At 44.3% G+C, this 24,994-nt stretch overlaps 1 protein-coding gene and 1 long non-coding RNA gene across 10 annotated transcripts in view; one reads left to right on the top strand and one right to left on the bottom strand.

Moving 5' to 3' along the window:
• CHCHD6 (coiled-coil-helix-coiled-coil-helix domain containing 6) overlaps positions 1 to 24,994 on the bottom strand; it is a 115,962-nt gene that overhangs the window by 6,035 nt on the left and 84,933 nt on the right. For 4 of the 9 annotated variants that reach the window (XM_055706626.1, XM_014280784.3, XM_055706624.1 and 1 more), the window contains one exon: positions 3,255 to 3,296. The exons of 2 other annotated variants lie outside the window; for them this stretch is intronic. In XM_055706626.1, the coding sequence (XP_055562601.1) occupies positions 3,255 to 3,296 (42 nt within the window). Of the gene's footprint in view, positions 1 to 3,254; positions 3,297 to 9,690; positions 9,764 to 15,616; positions 15,644 to 16,103; positions 16,202 to 24,994 lie in introns of all 9 variants that reach the window. 3 more of the 9 variants (XR_008731660.1, XR_003560096.2, XM_027805685.2) reach the window with 3 other exon arrangements.
• LOC114015913 (uncharacterized) overlaps positions 23,383 to 24,994 on the top strand; it is a 40,641-nt gene continuing 39,029 nt past the window's right edge. The window contains exon 1 of the long non-coding RNA XR_003560097.2: positions 23,383 to 23,625. This is a non-coding gene — a long non-coding RNA (uncharacterized LOC114015913). The remainder of the gene's footprint in view (positions 23,626 to 24,994) is intronic.

Genomic DNA, 24,994 nt, shown 5'->3' with positions numbered 1-24,994 from the left:
TCTACAAAGGGCCACTGCTGAAAGGATGGCTGTTAATTAATTGGCATTCAAACTGAGGGCAGTTTTTGTTCAATCAATGTTAATTGCATTTAATCGCATCCTTACCATTAAGAAAAGCCACCAGGCCAGGCTGATGTTGCTAGTGCCTAACACGCAGATTCCACCCACGTTTGGGAGGCAAGGCAGGAAGAGCAAAGTAATGGAAAGAAAGGAAATAACCCTTCCTCACCCCTTCTGCATCACTGCACAATTTCATCGGGTCTGTTCCATTATTTAAACAATTTTTGTTTTCCAATAACATTGCAGAGGAGCTCAAAGGATGAAAATTAGACATGGAGCATTTCACTACTAGTTATTCTTGCTCTCCTGAGTACTAGCTTAGAGCTTTGCTAACCTGCACAGCCCTGGCTATTGTGCTTCTGTAAAGGACTGAAATACAGCAAAATGCTTATGTGAAGAGGTGTCTGCTTTTTAGTCCTGGGCTGGTCCCAGCAGACCTGCCAGTGCCCCTCAATATGACCCACAACTGCTGACTGCCACCTTCCATCAGCTCTGCCAACGTCTTTCTCCTCACCTTGCTGCTGACCACAACTCCACCACGTGCCAAAGCACGCTGCAGTCTGTCTTCCCGTGACGTCTTTTAACACGAAGTAGTATTTGCTATTAAGCAACCTCTGACCAAATTACCCTTGTAAGTCAATGCACATTCGAAGCCTGAACCACTAGTGCATCCACCAGCAATTGGCTCTGACTTGGGGACCGTGCCACGATCTGCCCAGCCACCTGCTTGGGAAACTGGAACAATCCTCTTGCCTCTGCAGGAATCAGGCCTGGGGGCAGAGGGGCAGCTTTTGTAGCACAGGAAGCCCAAGGTGGCAGATTTCATGACTACTGGCTTATTGCTTCTGCAAGTGCCTTGCGTTTTTCCAAATCAGTATCAAGAACAATAACAATCAAGGCTGGGGCTCTGCCGGCACCTTTCCCCTGTGGCAGCATACAACGCTCGCCCAAAGCCGACGCTGCAGTTTATCACAGGTTTTCTTTATCCCTCGACAAGTGTTAGTCCCATTGCCTCTCACCGCATAAAGTGGACGTATCACAAGTGCCGTGAAGGACTGGCTGAGTTTTAAGTGGTCTGAAATGGCTCCACTAGACTTGGTCAAGATTGCTTTAAAATCATTTCCCATTAGGACTGTGACCCTCTCTCTTTACAGCCAGCATAATGACTCTACCTCCGGGGAAGATAATTACATCCCACTATCTATACACATCAGAAAGTATACACTACAAACACTCCCGTGCCTTTCTAGAACAAGGGAGAGAAGGCACTGCAGGAGGAAAAGGAGATAACGCCAGCTGCCCCTCCATCCCCGCAACTCCGGAGTTACCCCGAGCGTTTTGCAAAGCTCGTGGATTAGCCCCTGGGAGGGATAAAGGGATCCAGAAGGCACAGAGTGTTTCTAAAGCGGAACAACGACAACTTGTACAAATCCAGCTCTGGTTTTGCGAGGATTAAAATGAACTTCACCCAGCTGTGAATATCCGTTTCCAGAGCCAAAAGGAATGGAAAACCACTTACTGATGCAACAGTATTTCATTATTTCAAACCCTAAGACCAACGCTTCCAAAAACGAAGGACAGGCAACAGTAATGTTATTGCTGGGGGATGTCGGCTGCAGGGGTTTCACTGCTGAACTGCCAAGCTGTGCTCTGAGCACAACATTACGAAACAGCACACACACATAAAAGCAACTTCTCCACACCGTCATTCCTGCTCTTGCTACCAGCCCCCAGCATAATCAGTGGGAAAATAAAAGGAAAAAAATAATCCCAGAAGCCAAGAGACTTTGGATTAGGTTGTATAAATGACCTGTTACCTCCTAAGACAAGGAAAGAAAGAAATGCAATAAATACCTGCAAAGCCATTCCAGTATTTTCGATTAAATGGATTACAGAGATGGAAAGTACATGATGCGAGATGTTATAAAACAAGACGCCAGGAAAGTGCAGGAATTTGAATCAGGCTGGCAAATGATCCCTGCAGACTATTGAGGAAAATTAATAGAGAGAAGGGATAGAGAAAAGATACAGTAAGAATACTGACTGATGAACAGTGTTGTTAGGATGTGTAAATTCAGGATGTCAGACTTCTACTTCAATCTGCTTCAGACCTGGAACAAAAATAGCAAATCCTACTGTTAAAAAGCACTGGAAGTAGAAAAGTCAGATATGCCAAGCCTCATTTCAGGATAGGTTTCCCTTGTGCATCCCTCAAGATTGAAGTTTGTGATTTTAATTATTCCTGGAACATTGTGTGTATAGGGATTCAATGCAGGGATTACTAGCAGGATCCTTGTTATAAGTGCCACTTCTCAAACAAATTACACTTCACTGGATGTCAGTAACGTACGCAAGAAAACAAATTAGATAAAGGCAGCAGGATGGCAAAATACAGATCTGGTGCAAGGAAATTTCACAAGGTCACCCAGAAAAACAGACACTTAGAATATAACATTTCTATTCCACAGTGCACTAAAGCTCCACATAAACCAGACACAATACACCTTCAATACACCAGCGACTCCACACAAGTCTGAGACCAAGCCTAGGTGAGAGATGCTTTCTTGGGAAGAAATGCCGTCAGGGTGGGGGTGGAGGAAAAGAGAGATAGAAAGAGCAACTCCAGGTGTCCTCTGAACTCCTTGGGATCACTCCATCCTATTCCTTGCCTCTGACTGTTGACAGCCAAACACAGAGGGATGGGACAAGCCAGGGAAAGAGGATGTCATTTTGTTTGGAGGCAGATACAGCAGATCCTTGGCCGCGGGGCTTCTTCGCAAGCTGATCCCAACTTTACATACTGCGTTTTGCCTTTCCAGATCTCATCCTGGAATGGGCACATCTTTAACTCCAGGAGTTTTCAAGAAGACGGAAGCACAGGAAAGCCCAGTCCTTGGGTAAAGCTCAAAGAGGTGCTGAAAATGCCTCGCAACCCCACAGCTACAGCACTGCGCCTTTGAGATGGGATCTCAGTAGTGGTTTTTAAATTCTCTTCCTGGGGATTTCACCTGACACTTGCAAGTGTCACTAAACCCTGCAGTTTTCCCAGGTGCTACAGGAAGGTAAGCACTGCCTGGAGGGCATGAACCAGAGTCCTAGGTGCTGTTGTCAGGCTCCTCCCAGCTTCGCCCAGCAGCTGTAGATAAATCCCCACCTCCATTTCCCTTTCTGTACAGAAGAGTAATGCTACTTACCAACCCCACAGAGGTACGGTAATTATTCACCAGCAGAAGATGCTAAAGAAATGTAAAAATAAATAAATAAATAAAATCACACAGTTCTCAAGGGATCCATCCCTCTCTACAATCTGCATTTAGGCTTCAGAGGAAATCTAGTGCTTTATCTTGTCCCTTTCTGCCTTGCTTTATTTAGCAGGCTCCTGCACTAGATAAAAAGATTTCCTCTCCATGTCCATATTTAAGGTACGGCTGACTCCTGCCTAGTCCAGCTTCATATACCAAGCACAGAGGCAGGCAAAGACTTCTCCAGATATCCTTTCTCTATGCCTAATTCTATTTCTGCTCAGTGATACAGTGAAATTCCACGCTGAAGTATTATGAGCTTGACTGGCTTTATTTGTTTAACAGTTCACATTTTCATTAAGCTGTTGCTATTCGGCAGCCAGTAATTTTATTTGCGTGATAGCTGTATTCATCTCGCCCGTATGGGTGTAGATGTCGCTCTCCTTTTCTTCTGGCTGAAGAGGCAAAAATCAGCAATTGATAAAGCCAAGGTAGGACTGGGAAATCTCATGTCTGTTTGCAGAGAGATGTGGGATATAACTTCTACCTGTTTTTGTGAAACACCTCCCAAAGACTAGGGAGGTAAAGAGCCTACAGGTAAACAAAAAAAAAAAGAAAAAAGAAAAAAAGAAAATTCGCATTGGGAGACTAGCTCACTGCCCAGGTACCAAACCAGAAAGTGAAATATCTTTCATCAGAATCAGCCCATTTGACTCAGCACTGCAACTCCTCAGCACCAGAAGCTTACTGCTGACTAAGCGTTTGCAGTCCTTGAGTATCAGATTTTAAAGAATTAATTACACCCCAAACTCTTGCCAATCTTTAAGTATCTTGAAATATTTAGTCCCAGGAGCTGCAAGATCTGATTAGATCACAAGCAAGAGAAGCCTGGTTGGCTGGCCAACACCAAGCCCCAATTAGACAATCCTCTACCCAGTTCAGACAACCAGACAGAAAAATATCAGGCATTTTGAAATGCTAATGACCTTAACTGAGACAGTCAAATGACTCAACCACACCTCTTAGAGGTTTCAGAAGTCACCCAAAAACCCCTGAACATTTCACTCCACCACTCCCCTTTTACAACATCAAGGAGCAGAGGAGCAGGGAAGCCTTGCCTGCTTCGTGAGCACTGGGTAAGGAATCCACAGTCTGGGCAGGAGGGTCTTGGTGCTCCCGCCAGGCACAACACACAGACTGGGATGGAGAGGCTGTGGATGAATTGGAAGGCCATGGAGACGTTCAGTCATGCGCTTACGTGTGGATGCCCAGCCACAGGCACAGCGAGGCAGCAGCCTGTGGGAAGCTGCACGCTTAGCCCTGAGCGCAGAAGCCATCGTAGCCAGTATCTCAGCAAGACCGATTTGTTGTGAGCAGCTGCCCACTGGCACCCAACATAACCAATGCAATTTAAATAGCAGCAGATAAGACGCCCTACAACCTGAAACATGGATCTGAGCAAACAAAGGGAGAATGGTGAACACTGTGAGATGCATCTTTATTTCTTAATCACTGTCTCCTCCTGCATAAATTCCAAATCCTTCTTTCAAGATTAAAATCCCTTACCAAGTGAAAAACAAGCTCAGCATTTCTCTAGCTCCTTCCTGTCCCTTTCAGTCTTCAGAGGGCACCCTGGTAGAATACCAGATGCTGGAATAAGCCACAAAAACCTCCTAAATAATTACATCCCATCTCCTCCACCACAAATTTATAGTCCTGCATCTGTGTCAGGACACAGACCTGCTTCCATCTGTCTAAAACACATCCTTTACAAAGAGGACCTAAAGGCAGAACGCTTAACGGAAGCATTTGAAAACATATTAAGAGACTGGAAAAGAAAGTGACAGTTTGTAAGTGTGCTGTTCTCTTGTCTTGTGGACACTGCTCAAGTGGAGGGGGAGCTTTTCTTTTTCTTTTTTTTTTTTTTTTTTTTAAATTTGACAAATTATGCTGGTCCCATCTTGTAATTTCCCTCACTGTGCAGCATGTCTGTTCATGATAGATACCAGTGCAGCTGCTTAGGTGTCCGTTTATCTGCTAGGAAAGTATTGTCTATTTGGAACCAACTCATCCTAAAACAGTAGCCCCAGAGGCGGAGAAAGAAAAGGGAAGGAGAAAGAGAGACGAGGGAGCTGTCAACTGGGAATACATCCACGCTTCTGCTGTAAAGGTTCTGGCAAAAAGCAAGCATGATATTTAGTTTTAGCTACATCCATTCTTTCCCCCTCCTAGACCATTCTTTTCTAGTATCACTCAACACCTCTTTACACCCTCTTCCCACAAAGACCTTACCGCTAACATACATTTAATTTCACACTTGCAACCTGTGGAAACAAAGCAAGCTCACAGCCTTCTTCCACAGGTCTGTGCCAGTGCAGAGGAGCTCTCAGATCCCAACCTGGACAATTTTCAGTTTAAGACAGGTAACATTTTAAAAGAAAAACAGAACATATAGGGGGGGGTGTACGGGGGGGTGTGCTGAGAAAGAGATCACCACACAAAAATAAAAGGCAAACAAAGGGTATTTATATTTTGTGTTTAAAGAGACTTTAAAACTTGCCAGTTTTCTGTAACTAGGATTAGAAAAGAACAAACTCAAACACTTTGTCCTTCTGTAGAGCCGTCCGAGCTGAATTTCACTCTCTGCAAAATGGCCAATATAGAAAGAACTCATAAATCCCTGTGACGTAAGTAACTTCACATTACTCTTGGGGAAACAGAGGCAGAGACAGATTCATTAATCCAAGTAAATGAATGTGTGAAGCAGTCTGGATTTCTGAGTGCCCATAATGTCCCACACAAGAAACAGCACCGAGGGCCCCGCAATTTTCATGCCATGCTGCCTGGCACAAGCAAAGCAAAACACTTGAACAGAAGACAATGCTTTTAGAAAGGAAAATTCAGTCATTAAACCACATTTGCTGTAGCCATGTAGCATGAGTTCTTATTAAAACCTATGTTATTACTTTAAAATACCTCCTACCATTTCACTCATTGCGTTGTTAATACCAGAGACCAAGGTCACATCTGTAAGATGATGCTGCCTTAGAAACCTGCTGAATAGCAAAAAGCTGCGAAACCTGCCTGAAGACGTGGGTGCATCCTCCAGCAGCTCAGCACTGCCAGGGTTAGCCTGCTGGTAATACCCAAGCTAGCAAGGTTAGGGCTGGCTTTGATATGTCATCATTATTCCGCAGCCCAGGCATATCCTGAGAGGATGCTGCTATGGTCTGGTACTCCGCCTCCAGCTTACTGACAAGAACTTCCATGTGCGTGCAGAGGAAACCTGCGTCTTCTAAAGCTGTTTAGATAGTTATAGGTAACACAAAGAGCTTTATAAGACATTTACGTTAAAAGAATTGTCAGAACTAGCCCCAAATTCAAGACTTGACTTTTAAGATAAGGAACTGTCCCTTGAAAAATGTCATCTTTGGTGTTTTTTTTGTGGGGTAGGGTTTCTTTATTTATTTTGAAAACAATGAAATTCCACATTTAAGATGGTATCAGTCAGTTGAGCTTAAATTGCGTAAGGTAGCTGTCATCACTGTGACTTAAGACTGAGAGTTGCATTCAGAAAGCTCAATATTTATTGTCTCCCAAAATTTAAGTTCACAGAAAGACTGGCTGCCTCTGCAGGCGGAAGGCTAATCCAACCATCCCTTACCCACGATCAGTCCACAGCTATCTTCTCACACGTGAACAGCCCTGAGCAGATCTGCTGGCAGCTACCAAAGCACCACCCCTGGATGATGCTGACCAAAGGCCCTCAAGCATGAAGCTCTGAATTATGCAAACCAAGTCCGGCCCCAGTGACGCCAGCCAGCCTTAGGTTTTCAACCAGCCTGGGAAGGAAACACAGGCGTGCAAGCACACAAACACACATCCCCGCCCACCCAGCATGCCGGGGGGACAGGCTGGTCACTTGACTTGCAGTAAGCTTTTCCATTTGTCCCACTCTACTTACTGCAGCATTCAAACCGACAACCTGCTCCCCTTTCATCTGCTCTGCGGTGGCAATTTCTCCAGAGCTGCCCATCATTTCCTTATCAAGCAGTAAAAACGCAGGATCACTAGAGACACAGCTCAGCCTTGCTGAGATTTCACTCTCTCAGCGGGTTGTAAATGCCCCTATAATGTTGGCTTTTTTAATCTTGTGTTATTATTACCCGCGGCTGCCATTCAGTCTGCAGAGAATAAAGCGCCAAGGCTTTCAGGCCCCACACAATGGCTCTGTGCAGTTGCCAGCAGTTGGACAAACAATACCTCTGTGTTTCAGCTTTATTGGAAACCTTTCTGTTGTGGGAGTCTGACTGCATGTGTCCCTCCGCTCAGGCAATGTGGAGGTGCGAGCGTGTGCCTACGCATTCATCGGTGATTTCAGGAGCACGTGCCTCTGCAGCTGCCTATAGAACCAATATGAAAGCATGCGGGCAGCTGCCTGCAAGCCTGGCGTGCTCCTGTGAGCCTATGGAAGGACAGATACAGGCCTGCAGAGCCAGTCAATCTCTATAGGTCAGTTGGGGAGTACGGAGCTGCACAGGGCCCCTCCATGAATAATTACATTCATCTCTGCGTAAACTGTGTCGCCAGCTCATGTGAAAGTCTGATGATATGACATAACGATGAAAATGCCAAAGCTCCACTTCCTCGAATCATGTTCTGACATGAAGTCTTGTCTTCCACTTAAAACTAAAGAGCTTCAGATCCTCCTGCTTGCAAGGAAGGTGAAAAAGCACAAATTAGAATGTGAACAAGATCTAAAAAATGCAGGGCTCTTTTAATTCAGGGAGAACTGATTGTTTTGGTTGGTTCATTATTGTTTGCAGAGGACACTGTGGATGTGTGAACTCTTACAGACCTGCAAATATTCCTTCACTTAAGAAAACAAGCCATGCTGCACACTCTTCACATATTCAAGACCCAAGAGAGAATTCAGAAATTCCCCCAAAAACACAAGACTGACTTGTGTTTAGAAATGTACTGGGGTTATTTCATTTGCCTTCTGGTTTTAAGCAACTGAGTCACATTCCCATACCCACTTCTGTCTAGGCAGGAGGACTAGATTATTTCATTTATTCCTTCCCTTTTTTTTTCTTTTTTAATAAAAAAACAGAACTAAGATTCTCATGTACTTGTAAAACTTCAGGAACAACTCCACAAAACTAGGGCAATAGAAAACATGCCAAATACTTCAAGGCTTGGCAACAGCGAGTGCCTGCCTGTCTCTCCGTGGCAGGAGGAATGTCTGTCTGTCTCAGCCAATGTTTCAGAGTAAGAATGTCTCATCCTGATAGCCCATGTACATATAAAACACCTATGCTGTCAGCTCTCCAGGAAGAGACCCTGACATTTTGCAGAAAACCACATCTCCATCTCTCCTGAATATCAGCAGAAGGCAGAAAAACCTGGTAGATCTGAAAATGTGAGACTCAGGTGCTGCCTTCAGCAAGAATTACAGTTAAAATGGAAGAGGCAGTGGTGAAATGGGCAGAGGCCAAACCACTGGACTTGGCGTACCAAGGAACCAACTTCCAGCTTTCCCAGTCCTTTGTCCACAGCTGGCCTGTCCCACTCCCTCTCTTGTGAGCCAAGAGATATTTTGAAGAGGAGCAAAACAAGCCTTTGCTATCCTAAAAAGAATAAATAAAAGGTGAATGGTTCCAGTACATCCTGTACTGTCATTGCAATGTTATGTGCCTCATGCACCTGGAGAGATAAACTGCAACCCGCTCTCTGAGCTCTAACTTCACAGTAATCGGGCTGGCATGGGAAGATGAGCTCTGCTCTCTGCGGACAGAGTAACTGCATTGCAATGTTCTCTTCCCAAAAAAAGAGTAATGAGATGCCCAGCGAGCCTGCAGAGGTGTCAGAGAAACAGATGCTGTTAGACCTTTTGCAGGCCAAAGACAGATTAAGAATAACACAATACCAGCATAACAGCACCTTATCAACAGCCGTGCAAGTGCTAAGAAGTGGAAGCGGAGGGAAGGCTGTGACACCTGTCTGCATCGCAGCCCTGCTATTACTGCCTTCCGACTTCCCGCGCAACCCAAGTGTCCAAATGGCTTTGAAGCAAGAAACAGAAAGACAGGCAGGTGAATCCGAACTCCAATCAACTGTCTGAAGAGATACTATGAATACCTTACATTTCAGGAACACTTTTCATCCACAACGTTTCCAAGACATCCATTCAACCCCAACACTCCAAACCACAGAAGTAATATCTGCCCAGGTAGAGACCGGCAAATAAACACGAGTTAAATGACGTTCAAGGTCATCCAAGGACTACGAGAGACACACGCGTCTAGCAAGTAGATTACTCTTCCCTTTCGAAAGGCACACAGACACACACACACACACGCACGCACAGGGGATTGAAACTGCTCACCCAGGTGTGGAGCCTGCTGTGATCAACACAGCTTCACTGAGCAGCGACTCTTCTCGCTGCTGTTTCACTGGTGCTAAAACATAAAAAAAGCAAACCTTTATAACAAAATTCATTCAAACGGATGCAAATAAGGATGGGGGATTTTGCATCTGGGCTAAGTTACTACAATCTACACATCCTATTTGTTTGCTAGTTATTAAATTACCCACAAGCCATCAACAATTCAAGCCTCTCTCTGAGAGGCAGAGATTAACTAGGAATTGCTATGCAGAAATGCTGCTCATCTTTCTCTCTAGTGAGATCAGCCTCATCATGAGTTGCGGACATTTGGGAACAAAGGTGAGCTTTCCTGCAAGAAATGAGAGGCACAGAAAGATAGAAAAATGCTGCTATGGGGAGAAGAGAATTTACAAGAGAAGAAATCTAACAGGAATGGTTTCACACCCACTGCAAGCCATGGACTCCGATCAAACGCACTCGCGTAGCTGCAGCACAGGAAGCCACACTTCTGTCCAAGCACCAACACAGATGAGATTTTCAGTGAAAGACAATGAAGCTGGTATGTAAATATTAATTTAACAACCTAGTTGACAAAGCCTCAGCTGATCTATAAATAGCTAGTTTTATTAGCAGGTGATGCTGAAGGCAGCTATCCTGGCTCTTCTTCCCACAGTCCCCTGTGCTATCTTGTTTTTGTTGACCCCAGAGACACAAAGACTCTGAAGTGTATGCCGCTTGCTTCGCCACCGCTACCTGCACAGTAGCTACAAACACTCGACAGTACAATACATATTTATCAAGGCCCTTACACGACAAGGATCCTGCAACGCTATGCACATAACGGCTCACAGCCATAAACTAAAGAGAGCAAACGGTTTAGAAAAATAGAAGAATCATGCAGCCTTGCTTTTAAGCATGAGACAGCTGAGGAGCTGGTCACTCAGGTACCACCAAGCGTTTAGGGAATGACTGACACAGAGACAGACCTACACACTGTCCATCCGCATTTACACTGCGTACTTGGCAAACTGATCATCTAGGATAGCGACACCTTTAATAACTCCAGACCACCAAAGAAGCATTTTGCTGTCTCAAAACAAGATGTCAAAATTCTGATCTCTTTCCACAGTTTTATTTCATCTGGAATTACTATTTTGTAACACATAATAAATTTTACAGTGCTTTACCATCTCTCTAGGCCACACAGGCTGCAATGCGTTCTTTCACAAAGGCACAAGGCAGCTATTGAACAGTGGACAGCAACACCATACCAGAGTTCAGGGCCAGCAGTCAAGAATATTGCATCCTGATAAAAACTGCTGTGGCATTTGGATCAACGCAACAGAATTGCCCTGACTGCAGTATGGCCAGCATCCATGGAAACCACGTGAATTATGATGTTTTAGGCTATTCACATGGATTTGTATACATTCTCCAAAAGTCTTTTAAAGCCTCAGTCTTCCTCTCGCTGCAAAGAACAGTGACAATGTACTTGACAGGTTGGGCTTGTAAATGGGCAGATTGAATTAGAGGAACAGAATGGACTTTGTTATCCCTCCCTCCCACTTGCTTCAAGTTTCTAAAGAAACCTTCTGAACACAACAAGTTATTATGTTTCTCCTAGCCATATGATAAGCAGAAAGAAAAAATTAAAACCCACACAATCACCACTTTTTTTCTCCCCATAAGTTTCACCATACCCTTACAGTTTCTACAGTGGCAGGCTCTAGAGTTTACCCTGACAGGGAACCTGCTGCGCCAGGCACACTGCATCAACCTCCGCAGGGGGGTGTCTGATGGGACGGCTGCACTGCAGCCAGGAGAGCACGGAGATGTACCGCAGCTCTGCTGCCAGAGCCTCCAGGTATGCACCCTGCATGCAGCCTGCTCCGCTGCTGCGCCCCAATTGATCCGGCGATAAGCATCTCCAGAAAACCAACTTGTGCGGCCATGGCATGGCAGACACACTTTTAAAGATCACAGTGATCCACGCCAATGGCCGTACAGTTCCCTATGCAGCAAGCTTTGGACACAGGACTGTTCTTTCATTTGTCTGAACAAATATTTCTAAATTTTCTTTTTAAAAGTTTCAAATACAAGGGTTAAACTGGTATTTATATGATTGCAGCCCTTTGATGGTCTTACAGGCTGGTTTTTAAGACCATCGGGGCCTGTGGAAAGGAAACCTTTGCGGTAAAATTCACTTACTAACCTGTCTCTCCTGAGTGGACATACTTCTGTTTTCTGTTATTTAGGGAAATAAGACAGAGAAGTTCAACTTCACAGAATAGAAACTTAAAATAAAACCATGCTCAGAAACCCTGCAGAATACAGAAAGAGAAGCACTACATATTGCCAAATTGATCAGAAAGGAAGAAATTAGTTTTTCTCATTAATCAAACAGAAAAAAACCTAGTATAGTAATAGGTTTGCAATCAGCTTTACTATATTATTTATTCTAAAATAACTGTCATAAATCTAATAGCAACAAACCTAAGCAGCACAAAGGAAAAACTGAAACATTTTACATAGTTCAGTAATGCAAAATGATGCAACAAGGCACCGAAATAGCCTTCCCAGGAGAAATCTACACAGTTGCTGTCTCCTTTGTCTTGGATGCAAAGCTACATATAAACCTGCAGTGCCAAATGACCCAGACGCAGCTTGTTCTCCTCCCCAAACCTCAACAAGTGCCATTTCCTGTAGCTCCTGCAAAGTCGCTGCTTCCTTTGTCCGCTGTCCCCCTTCACATCAGCATATCCATCACCCAGATCCTTGATTTCACAGCTCAGGCAGTTGTAATCCAGGAGCGCTTACAAGCCAGGACCCGAAGAAAAGTTTAACTAAGTTTGGTTCTCTCTGAAGTAAATTTTGAGCTTAGATAAAATCCACCTTATCCACAGTAATTCATTCTTCACACTTGTTTAAACACGGTCACTCACCACGGACAGACTGGCAGCCTTCCCTGTGGGTTGTAGACTCCACTGCACTGCTAGGAACTGTGCTGAGACAAGTCCACATCACACATCAGTGGAGATGGACTGCACCCTTCAGTTCTGGGATGGAAAGATCAAACTGCTAGATAGGTTCTCCTCCTTGCCGGCTACACTGATTTTTATCAACGGGAAAAGCCAATTAAAGTTGATAAAGACACAGTCTCTGCTGATTTTTCCTTACTGCCCACTGCTCAGTGCTACTATAATGGATAATGTTCTGCCTGTGGGTGTATTTTCTAAGATCTGTCAGTTCTGACAGCATTTTGGCACCTGGATAACTCAAGATCTATACTGAGGGTCCAGGAATGCACCATTTCTCAGTAGCTGATGGGTACATTTTTCAGCAGGGCTTCCCTAATTAAAGGGCTAGGAAGAGATGGGATCACATTGATAGGTTTTGCAGTCAGGTGTTTTACGCTTAGTTTAATGAATTATAAATCACCCTTGGCAACTTTAGGAGCACGTGAGAAGAGCACGCAAGAGAAACTACAGCAATATGTCCAAACTATCATAATACAATTACTTATATTCAAATTCCACCTCTGTCCCTATGGCAAGACCGTTAAAGACACACTCAGGAAAAGCAATGCTCATTGAAAAGAAAAAAAAAAAATATATATCAAAAAGAAAACTGATACTATGAGACACTGTTGCTCTGGAGGTACTCCTATATGCAAGTGTTTTGCCCCAGATGGGTCACAAAAGATGCAGCCGCCCTCCTTCGAGCATCACCCTAGGCTGGGAACACCACGCTGTTATTGAGTACCTCACACAGCTCAATTAGCAACCTCCTCTGCCAGACCAGCATGAAGTTTTGTCTTGTCCTCAGCTGTCACAGCCTTGTCTCAGGGCTAGAGAAACCGCTATCCTATGTAATGCTTTGACTTTAATACCTGTAAAACTGTGTGAAGACAATGTATCCTGTGCTGGCTTCATTGTCTCTGTCAGAGCCCTTCTCTATATATAGTGAAATATAAGTCCAGAGAGGCCAGTGGCAAGATCTTTCAGAATAACCACAGCTTGTTCTGGTCTTAATGGGATCTGCAACTACTGAGCTCATACTGGGGGCTGAGGGGAGAACAACAACAACAAACCCAAAAACCAGGACGTGAGAGCCCAGTATCACAAAGGGAAAGTTCATGAGTTCCTTGCCGTCAGTGTTATTCAGAGCAATGTAGCCTTAAAGCTATAGGGAACAAAGTCACAGAATAACCATCTGGAATGGGCGAAAAAATATTTGTTGGTAATTTAAAACGTGAAACTGAAGAAATACAATGCAGAGCAACCAGGATGTGAAAAGCATTTCCAGGCACTGAGAGGTTAAAACAATTATTTGAACAGCTGGGAAAATTAAAATGGTAAAATAATAGCTACCCTTCAAAATTCTACAGATGCAAAGAGACTCTTCAATGAATAACTGATAAAGGGGAAAAAACATTTTAAAAGAGAAACTGTTCCACGCATGAAGGTCATACAAGTAACAGCTCTTCTTAAGAACCTGGATTTTCAGACTTGGCAAGAGATGAAGTGGTGGGGTTAACACAGCAGCCTTTTACCTCTAGAGACCCAGGGTCAAACGCTGAATACTCTAAGTTACACATGAAAGCGACTTTGGGCATATCCTTTCTACTGCTTTTTTGGAAACTGTTACCCACCACAGCAAAAGCAAGGTCACAGAGGATCACGTCGGGATTGTTGTAGCAGTTTGTTTGCTTTCCCAAGGAATTCTCCCAGCACTGGCACAGCTTCAATGACCGAAGCGAGTGGTGCAATCAGAGAAGCCAGTTCAAGAGATTTTACTGCCTTGCTACCCAGGGCTCCCCCCAGCATACCACCTTGCTCTGGTAAGAATGTGGTGGTAGGTAATTTTCTCAGAAAAAAACCTGACAGTCTGTAACGAGCAGCTCGACTATTCAGGAAAGGTCTAAGAGGAAGACTAATGCCAGTCTGGATTGCAGTGCATAAGTCACGGTGTACACAGTGCTGCTCATCAGGATGTGGTACATGGACAGACACATTTGGGGACCCATAGCGCTAGCGGAGCCATCTTCAGGGTAGGGAGGAGCTGAAAGAACACAGCCGGGAAAGGTCTATCTGCCACCTGGCAGAAGCTATCCTCCTTGTAGGCAACGAATCCTCCCTCTCTACTAGCTATTTTAAAACAAGAAACCAAAATTTTTCAGAAAGTAGAGAAAAAAAATTGACAACTGAATATGCAGCACTGCAGAGAAGAAATCAGCTGCACAGTGCCAGCTCTTGTTTCCGTTCCTCACCCACTTCAAATGCACAAGCTCTTCCACATAAATACTGAGCAAACTGTTACAAGGACAGCCACCGAACACACCTCACCGGAGTCCAAAAACACAGATCCTTTGGCAAAAAAAGGCTGAATCAGAACAGAAGGCCAAATCCATCCACCGCAGCAGTCAATTCTTCTATCATTCACACATATCACTTCACCAGTCTCCAACTGGAAAGTCTTAGCTACTACTTCTTTCTTTAAGTCTAAGAAAGAAGTTAGCATAAACACCGAGGTACTCCTACAAGAGGACTTTTTCTCCAATCAAAAGAATTTGTTATTCCAGGATTATTAGAGCGTTTCTGAAGAACTAAGATGTAGCCTCCTCAATGTCTGTGTTTCATCTCTTTCCAGGGTGCAGCCTACTTCACCCTAACCCTAAACACAGTCATTGTAGTTCTCCAGTTAACAATCATCTGGTATTGCGTCCTGATGCTGTCAGAGATCTCCTCTGATGGGTTAGGCTGCTCACTAATCAATGATACTAAAAGAAAAAACGAAAAGGATGAGTCTGCACTTTCTCCCACACTTCTTGCTGCAATCACTCGAACACTCCCAGCTGCACAGACTGGATTTGACCACTTCAACGACCAAAAACATCCCACATATTGCAGAAAGGAGTAGTTCTTACCCTGTGTCCACGCCAAACCAAAGTAACCTGTTAAAGAAAGTAACACAGCTGACAGAAGGTTTCCAATAGAGGTCCTGGCCTTCCCACAGTCCTGAGGGATCCCATGACACATTTTTACAAGAGCCAGGACCCTGGTATTCTGCCAAACTACATACATTTTGTCTAAACTAAAATTATGACTACAGCTTTAATTCAATATGCTCTCCTTTACTTCCGATCCTAAACTGCTGGCAGGAGCGGTTGGACCGGTAAGCACCTGCCTTTCTTTTGCCCTTTAGGTGACTACGTCACCGTGCTGCCTGAACAGGTGCCAGCAGCTAGAGTTGCACAGCAAAACCATTTAGGAAATTCATCAGCTGGGTAACTAACCTGCCTTAGCTGAGCTGCTACTCATACTGGGAAACCCGTAAATCCATCTCTGATACCTTGTCATGGCACTGGTTGCGATAATAATGCGAAACCGGGATATCCCAGCTTTTCCCCTCACCGTTGCCAGTGTGATGATCCATCATCAGTCTTTTACTTGCCCAAGGCAAACAGTATCTTGCAAGGTTGAGGTGTAGCGAGGTAACGTACTTTGGGATCCTTCAGAGTTAAAAAAAAAAGTGCATCAATCTGACAGGATGAGAAAGAAGCTGCAGCAGAAAAAGAAGGTGTGAGGCTTACACAAGCACCCACACCCTTCTACTCTCCTTCCATGGAGTCTCTGAATCTTACCCACGTTTCCTGAAGTCAAACTCCCCTGTGCCAGGCTGCTTTCATGCTCAGTGAGGAGCACAGGGGGATGCAGAGGATTACCCTACATCCTTATGAGCTTCTAGTACTCAGAACCCAAAGACTTCTTTTGCTCCTCTGATCAGCCACGTTCAGATGCATATTTAAAAATAAGACAGACACTGAACTCTGTCTTGCCCCCTGAGGGAACTGCAGCCTCCTCTTTCCAAGCCGCCAGTTCAGCCGCAGGGAATAGGCAGCCTCGTGTCAGCTCCAATACAGATTTTAAAATGAAAGGGATGCAAACGAAGAGGACAGAAGAGAGGAGAGGAGGGAGAGCGCGAGATAGTACAAAGACACTGGAAGAAAGCAGGTGAAAAAAATGAAGACAGAGGGGAAAGGAAAAATCTGAGCCCAGACTCTAGAAAGATATAATTAAAGAGAGAGAAGGAGGAGGAGGAGGCAGCAAAACCAGGCAATAGCATGCATCTAGCTTGCTTGTGCATACTACAAGAAAAATCTTATAGGTGGCCAGAACTGCCCATGCTAGGTGAGGAGGGTATCACTCACTCACAGCAATATCACTGATCTACACGTAGTTTGTAACATAGGTGAAATACCTGCAGCCTGAGTTTCAATCACAGAATGTCACAGAAGAACCCTAGAACAATTTACCCTACAGCTCAAATGTTTGCTGTGCACTATCCCGACCTTACGGAGACCCACCTCAGTGCTAGCATGGCATTCATAACGGGCTTGAATTCAGCACACCACAAAAAATAAATCAAACCAAAAATACAATGGAGAAAATAACTTTGTAGTGCTGTACAGCACTTCGTTCTGGTGCCTGCAGGTCAAAATAGGGATTCCTCAATCTTCATGTTTCTAGATCCTGCCCAATAGGGTTGGCAAATTTCTAGTGTTTTTAAGCTTCGGAGAAGGATTCCAGATAGTTAACCTCAGGGGAACAGTTTTAACTTTACGATATTGTTGGTCTATTTAAAGAAAAAAGAACTAAGAAAAAAGAAAAAAAAAAAAAGAGAGAGAGAGATAACCGAACACTTCCCTAGTAGTAAGCTTCCAAATAAGAAATGCCAAGTCAGAAATCAAGAGGGCAGGTTCTTACAGCTCTACAACATGCAATTCCAGAAGCTTGTCAAAACTTCAGTGGCACTTGAGAAATTTGTGCCAAGATCAAGAAACATTTCCAACTGTTGATTCCGAGGCAGTTATCAGGAAGAATGCAAGCTTGCCTGAGGGGAAACATGTAGTATGGTGTGAACTTACCATCCTGCTGTCAGGATGGACCAGGTACCACTGTCAAGTACAAATCAAAACTGGTGAAGCCAAGGAAAGTACTAACAGAGAAAGCAAAGCAAGAACAGAGATGGAGCAAGAACCAAGGATCACAAGGAAGAGCAGGCAGGATCCAGATGCACAGTTACAGCCTAGAGGCTTGTGGAGCATTTCAGAGCCACTGAAGAAATTCCCTTCCATACCTGGCTCATGGGTCCAAACATCTATCAGCTCCAAACCTGCCAGGCAGATTAATTGCAGACAGCTACAGGTTAACGCACAATCCTTATAACCTTTCATCCACATGACAGTGTACCAGACTGCTGTGCTTTGGAAGACTGTTCTCAAGGGAAGATGCCTACTTCCAACCTTCAAGCACTGCAACACTCCTACTGCTTTATGTTGTCCCTTAAGAAAAGCTTTTCATAGCAGCAGTGAAAGCTTTTTGCACTGAACAGCTGGAACCAAAGTCAAAGCGCAATCTGGCAGTTTTCTTGGCTGAACAGAGGTGCCACTGAATCTGAGCGTCACAGGCAAAAAGTCCGTATCGACAAAGGTTCGAGATAGTGGTTCAAGCTATTAAGAGGGTCAGAACTGCAATTTGCAGGATTTACTAGAAGAATATTTTTAACCCTATTCTTCTGCTACAGCTGGCATCCAGGGAATCTCTCTCTTACTTCCCTCCTTTAAAGAATTTCTTCCATAACACCTATCAAAGCCACCATCTTCCCAGCAGGAACAGCCAGGACTTGCTGTTAGGTCTCCCCAGATGCTCAGATTAGCTAGCTCTCTTCTCCGTGTGGGAACTCTCGGATCCCACAACTTACTGAAGCAAGAATTTGGATCTGAGATTCGTGTTTCCATGAGGGATTTCTGTCGTTATAGGAGATCTGGTTCCAGACACAGCCACTATGAACTATGTGACAGCATATGAATTCTCTCCTATATATTCCTGCTGTGTGATCTCACTCTTCGTTTCTTCGCACGCCCCTTTTCTCTATAGTATTGCAACACTTCATTGATTCAACACAATCAACAAGAGAGCACGAAGGCAGAGGCAAACTCTCAGATTGGAACAGCTGGTTTTCTTGATGGCATCATGTCCCAAAGAGAGGTAAGGAATCACAAGAAAAGAGACTGCTATTCTCAACAGCAAACAACTCCACACCGGAGAAGAAAGCACAACCCTGCTGACTGTGAGAAAAAGGCAGCAGTGGGATTCTGAATACATTTCACACTCCTTGATGGATCGTGCCTGAAGATTTTGTGGGAAAGCAGAGCACAGAGGAAACCATGCTTCAAAGCCTACCACTGTACTCGCAGGGCCCGTGAAAACTTTGTAAATATGATCCCCTGCTATAATGTCCAAAGCCTACATGCAGACGTGCTGACACGACCAATTCCTCAATGGCCACACTCCACTACTACTAATCCCCACCCACATTAAGCTTTGGAATAAGCTCCTGTCAATCGTGCCAGAGTGGGCTTAATGATAAATGGACAAGGGTGACCAGTGGGGATGGAAAAAAGTTGACAAAAGTCATTGACCCTGTGACCAAGGTCTGAACAAGGACTGCTAGACATAATAGCCACAACACACAGCAGCAAGAACAAGCTGCCAGGGAACTGCCTGCCTGCTGATCAGCAGGAGAAGGTGCTGAGGCCAGCAAGGATTAGCAGCTTCTCTGGTCCCCAGGCATGAATTTCCCAAGCATGAAACATTTGACTGAACAACACAAGAGGTGCACAAAGCAAGACCACAAGCTACCTTAGATCCATGAGCTCTTTTCTTCTTACAGGTTGCTCACACCTAACATTTTTTACCTCGCCCTAAAATAAGAGAACATACATTAAAGGATCAGGGTATTAAATTCTGAAAGCTGAGCCCTATCCATATCCCCCTCTTGCAACAAAGGGCGTGCTTCCATTTCTCAAAAGCAAAGAAGGAAATCAATGCTTGGGCAGAGAAGGCAGACTCCAAAGGACAATCGCTAAAAACAAGGCTGCTCTCTCTTCTCAGTTGCTGCAGTGCTGCCCTTGTTGAGTCTCTCCATGAAGCTGATTACAGTGGTAAGCACAAGTCAGCCCCCCCTCAAACATTTAGGCAACCAGAGGCCATTTCATGAGCAACAGAACCGACACCACTTGGATTCCTCCAGATTCATGCCTTGAAGTTGAGTTCCTCTGTGACCAAACTGATGTCTAATAAAGGGCGAGTCAATACCATTCCCTCCTGCACAAGCACCGCTGGGGTCCCTTTCCTCCACCTAATTGCCTGCTTTCACAAGACATACAGGAACTTATTACTTCAGAGCCTTTGTGCCTTCTGAGGAACACCACTGCAACTCACCAGCAGGTTCAGAGTAAGCAGAGTGGGACAGAAACCAGGCTCACAGCCGCACAACATGGTTACAAGAGTCCTGTTTCCTTAATCAGGGTAAAACTCCAGACACGGCTAGGGGGGGAGCCATAAATTCAGGGGAAGCGCTGGCGCATTAAACCCAGAACAGTGTTACCCGTGACACCTGAGCAGGCTCTGCCCTGCTCTCCAGGGGCTTCTCTGTATATGGCAAAGCTCCTGACCTTCCAACATCTGTTCAGCTTTTATACAAAAGCAAGTCAGGGCCCTGTAAAGAAGTACAACGTCTTTGTTGACATTTCAGTCCCTGAGAGAGAAGCTCTCCTTTGGCTTTGTGTCACCCACCTTTGGCTATGTCAGAAAATAGCGCATAGCCTGTTCTCTCAAGCAAAGCCGTTTGCCTGTGCAAAGGTTCCCGGCAAACAGACAGGAGGTGGCAGCTGGAGAAAGGAGACCTGGGATCACTGCACACAATCTCACCTTTTATTATTTATCCACATTTACTGAACACAGCCTGGCTCTAATCCATCAGTGCAAGAAACCTGCTAATACACCTACATGATTGGAGAGACTTTCCTGCATTTTATGGTGCTCTATTGCAGCAAATGTCAAGGCTCAGCAAAACAAGAAGGTACTAGGAATGGTCTCACACAGCCCGGGACCTCTCTTGCTCATCTCCCAAACAGCATATATTTGTTACTGCACTAAACAAGGAAATGGAGAACATTCTGTTGTCTCAAAGTCATGCCATAGCTTTGTGTGCACATAATACCCCCCATCAGCACAAGAATAAAGACTCACATTTAATAGCTTCCAAAATGCTTCTTGTTCTTGAACAAAGTGGCACCCCATGTGCCTCAAGACATTTGCTAAAGGCTAGAAAGAGGGGACATTAGAACATTACACCCTGTCTGCTCTCAGCAATGAACCTCCTTCTGCTCAAGAGAGGTCAATCCGGAGTCTGTACAGATGCTTTAAGGCTGGCTTTTGCAGAACAATAAGGTGGTTACTGCTGCAGTACAAGCTCCCCACAAATATTTCTCTAGTGCACTCCAGCCCGATCACAGTGCCTTCGTCATGTCAGCTTAAGGTACATAGAGCTGGGAAGAATCTTACCTGAATCACAGCATCCAATATATTTTTTCCATGGCTGTCTACTTCTACAAGACTTGAGATTTCCCGAGCCTCAGGATACTCCTGAACACACTTAGGCACTACTAAAAGACAAAATACAACTTTGATGTGCCAAAGGAAGTTAAACAGTACTGCCAACATCCTAGAGGCCCAGAAATATTATGGAGCTTGTTAAATGATGATAATCCTAAGTAGGCCACCTTCAGCACTACTAAAGACAAAAGCTTTCAACTGTTCCTGTTGATACGGCCTGAGGGAACCTCTTGTGTTCAAACTCAGCAATTGGCGTACACCTGAATCCATGAGAAGACACAGTAGTCACGTGTCAGAGTGCCCAGAGGGTCATTAGAAGTACCCATATAATTTACTGACATACTATGTTTAGCTGCAGCCAGCGCCCCAAAAGCAGTACACATTTTCTCTCCTTTTCTGCCCATGAAAAGGAATCAGAAGTGCTCAAACACAGAATGAAGATGGCATTGAGACGGGACAAACAAACAGTAATTCAGTCTCCTTTCCAATTCCTTTGGAGAGACCAACAAGTCTTCACATCATATCTATAACCAGAAATTCTCCTATTCTGACAAAGAACTTCTTTGATAAAGTTATCAAGTATGTAATTGAAAGAGTATATTACTTGCCCTGCTGCCTCACCCAGAAAACAAAAACCTCAGTTCTTCGATATTTAGAAACTTCCTCATTTTTCCTAATCTTGTGCCAATATGCCCCTCTAAATTACACAGTTCCTCCTGAAGTTTATACCACAAAGATGTGTTTACCTATACTTTTCTTCCGAACCTCTCTCTTATCCTGAAGCATGCAGATAAATCACTTTGCCAACTATAGTTTCACTCCTTGATCCAAACGCTTACAGTCCTACTGGCAAAGAAACTCTTACAGAAGAGTGTCCTTTAAAGTCCAGCAGCAGTGCAAGGACCCATGGCGCAGCTGGGCACGATGGGCACTATCTGATCCTTAACAGGCAGCCACACAGAACCCACAAATCAGTTCAGTCCAGCATCACTTACCTATTTCCACGACAGTCAAGAGATCACTACATAGAAAAACTCCAAGAACAGAAAGAAGGTGCTGTTAATGTAACATCTAAAGAAGCAAGGTGACCTAGAGGGAAACTTAATTGCTTAAGTAGCTGGGCTGGGGCACCACACAGTACTAAAGAAGAGAATAAACTACAACCACAAGTCATGAGTAGGAATTATCATCCAGAAAATAAGACAGATATAAAAGTTTTAGAGCAGACTGGCCTGAATGAAAGGGAAAAATGTCACAGCTGCTACCAGCTCACAATTTTTTAAGCTTGCTTTTTGTTCCGTTACCTCACTTCCTGAGGACACACGTTGTGAATGAAACTTCAAACAACCAGAAAGGAGATTTGAAGATCCAGGAGTCTGTACAGGTGCAAGTAACTGTAGTGGGAAGGTACCATCCCAGACCTGGCAGAAGGACACCACCACCTGCCAAAGGCTTGCATGACCTGGATAAGGGGGTGCTCCCTTCAGTTTTTAAGACAGCATCCACAGCACACAAATCACCAGAACACTTGGAATTACCCTCCCCAGAAAACTCAAAGAGGGATCCAGGGAACAAGTAAATGAAGAAAAACATTCTCCATTTCCATGTGAAACACTTGTATCAGTTCAGGATTTAAGTACACATTCTACAGAGAGGAAGCTGCAATGGTCACTGTGCGCACTTCAAACTGTTCAGGAGTTTAAGAAAAATAAATAAATGTCATTATCTTCTTTCACCAATGTTAAATTCATTCTGAGAAAGGAACAGGTACCTGCAAAGACACAAAAATGCTGCAGATGTAGTGGTAATTGTTCAGAGCTCCCAGTCCCCCAGTAAAAGAACAGTGTAATAATGCTTTACTAATAGACTGAACTAAGTAACCCTTAGCTTTCCATTACACAGCTCAGTGAAGTAACCCAACAGATGAGCTGCTCAGAAAAATAAACCCAGTCCTTGTGGGCAGCAAACGTGGACTGATAGACCGAGTGGGAGAGAATGCAGAGGCAGATGGGTAGAGGTAATCGGAAATGACAGAAAGATAAGCAGGCAGAGGGCAAGCAGAGAGCTTGAAGGACAGAGGCAGAAGACCTGAGATTTTACAGACACAGATATTTGAAAAGTTAAATCAACAGCTTTCCAACAGCATTATTTTTAAAATCATTCCACCTAATATATGCAGGGAACCAGCTGCTTGTAAAATGACCTTTAAACCCTACCTACCATACCTTATTAGACTAATTCAAAGCTGGAGGTTGGCTGATCCTGAAATCCATTTATACAGGACAAACAGGCACTCAGCAGGGACAAAGAGCGAACACACTGTCAAAATAATTCCGTCTGCATTTCTGGCTGCACACCCAGGGTGAACACAGAGCAAGCGCGCTTCTCCAACTTCAGAAACAAAAAGATACACGAGAGACTGCAGCACCATCCTGACTGAAGGCTTCACTATCTGCTTCCCTCACGTGACAAGGTAACAAACTCTTAATTATAACAAGTGTTGGCTTTCTGGACAGCTTCTGTGAATGCAGAGGTCTTTAAGAGCCTTTCACCAACTCTTAAAGGCCCCTAACAAAGGCCTCTAATCAAAAAAGATGTTATAAACAAAAACAAGTTTCTTGCCAACAGAGGAAAGTATCAGCAGCAGAGCTAACTCTAGTACTACATTCAGGCCACTGTAACACACTGTCTTCAATGTCTTGTTCCTTTATTTGAAACACTGCTGTCCAGAAAGGTAACTTAAACTGGCTTAAGAAGGTCTAACTAGGGTTGATGGCTTTAAATTGCTTTGGAAGCATCACAAGTATATTGGGAAATATTTCCAGACAAGGAGGCCTGTTGGGCTGACAGACAGTGGCACAGGGGGGTGAAAACCACAAACAATTAATGCAGGCACAATGCAGAAAGCAGCCTCTCCACAAAGGTTAGATTTTTGTTACAGAAATGCTTCATAGTCTTGGACAGAGAGGCTCTTGGAGAGAACAAACACTAGCAAGCAGGATCAGGGCAACTTCTGCAAGCCTCCTCTTCCAACATGCCATCACTCTGGCAAGCACAGGATTGGCTTCCTACTAATAGGAGGGCTCATTCATCATTCATTAACTTCCCAAGTTCTCTTTGGCACGGCAAAGGGCTAGTTAGAGCAGTCTCGCTTGCTTGGTAGCAACTCCTCCACTGGATTGGGACCAATGCCACCAAAATAACCCCTGTACATGTTATCTACACAGACACCTTCAGCTGATTGGTGAAGGCTTTAAATCCTATTAGTCCTCAAGGTATTCAGCCCCAAGACCTGCTAATAAAAATAGCTGATGGATGGTGTGTGGAAACTGCAAAGTGCATGGAGCAGGCAACCATCCTGCACAGACTATGACCAACAAGGAGCATAACAAATCTTTGGTTTCCCCAGTTTGTCATGGAGACTTCGGCATCACCGATATAATTTCCCAAGTTATAGCCAAGTTGTCAGAGAATGGATCTAACATTAGCACGGAAGTTATGGAAGTCAGAGCTATTTTGGAACTTCTTGGGAGTCTGAAGGCATTTGACCTTGTGCTTCTAACCAGCAGTTGCTATCGACAGCAATTTTTGTGGATCTGTTTCAATCTAACTTCAGCAGCAAAACACATAGTTTAAAAATTGGAAATCAACTTCTTTCTGTCCAAGACTGCTTGGTCATCAGTCTCCCAGAATTAATCTGAGTAAGAATTTCCATTTCCAACTTGCCAACACAATGCTACAAATCTTTTGTGAAAAAATCTGGCATTAAACCAGCATGATGTATCACAACACACTCTCACCCCCAAGCAACTGTTTCTCGTACTAGATAAACCTGACTGAAT

Source organism: Falco cherrug, chromosome 4, assembly GCF_023634085.1.
Source record: "Falco cherrug isolate bFalChe1 chromosome 4, bFalChe1.pri, whole genome shotgun sequence".
NCBI lineage: Eukaryota > Metazoa > Chordata > Aves > Falconiformes > Falconidae > Falco > Falco cherrug.
The sequence above is the reverse complement of the archived record's forward strand: the minus strand, read 5'-3'. Positions and strand labels throughout refer to the sequence as shown.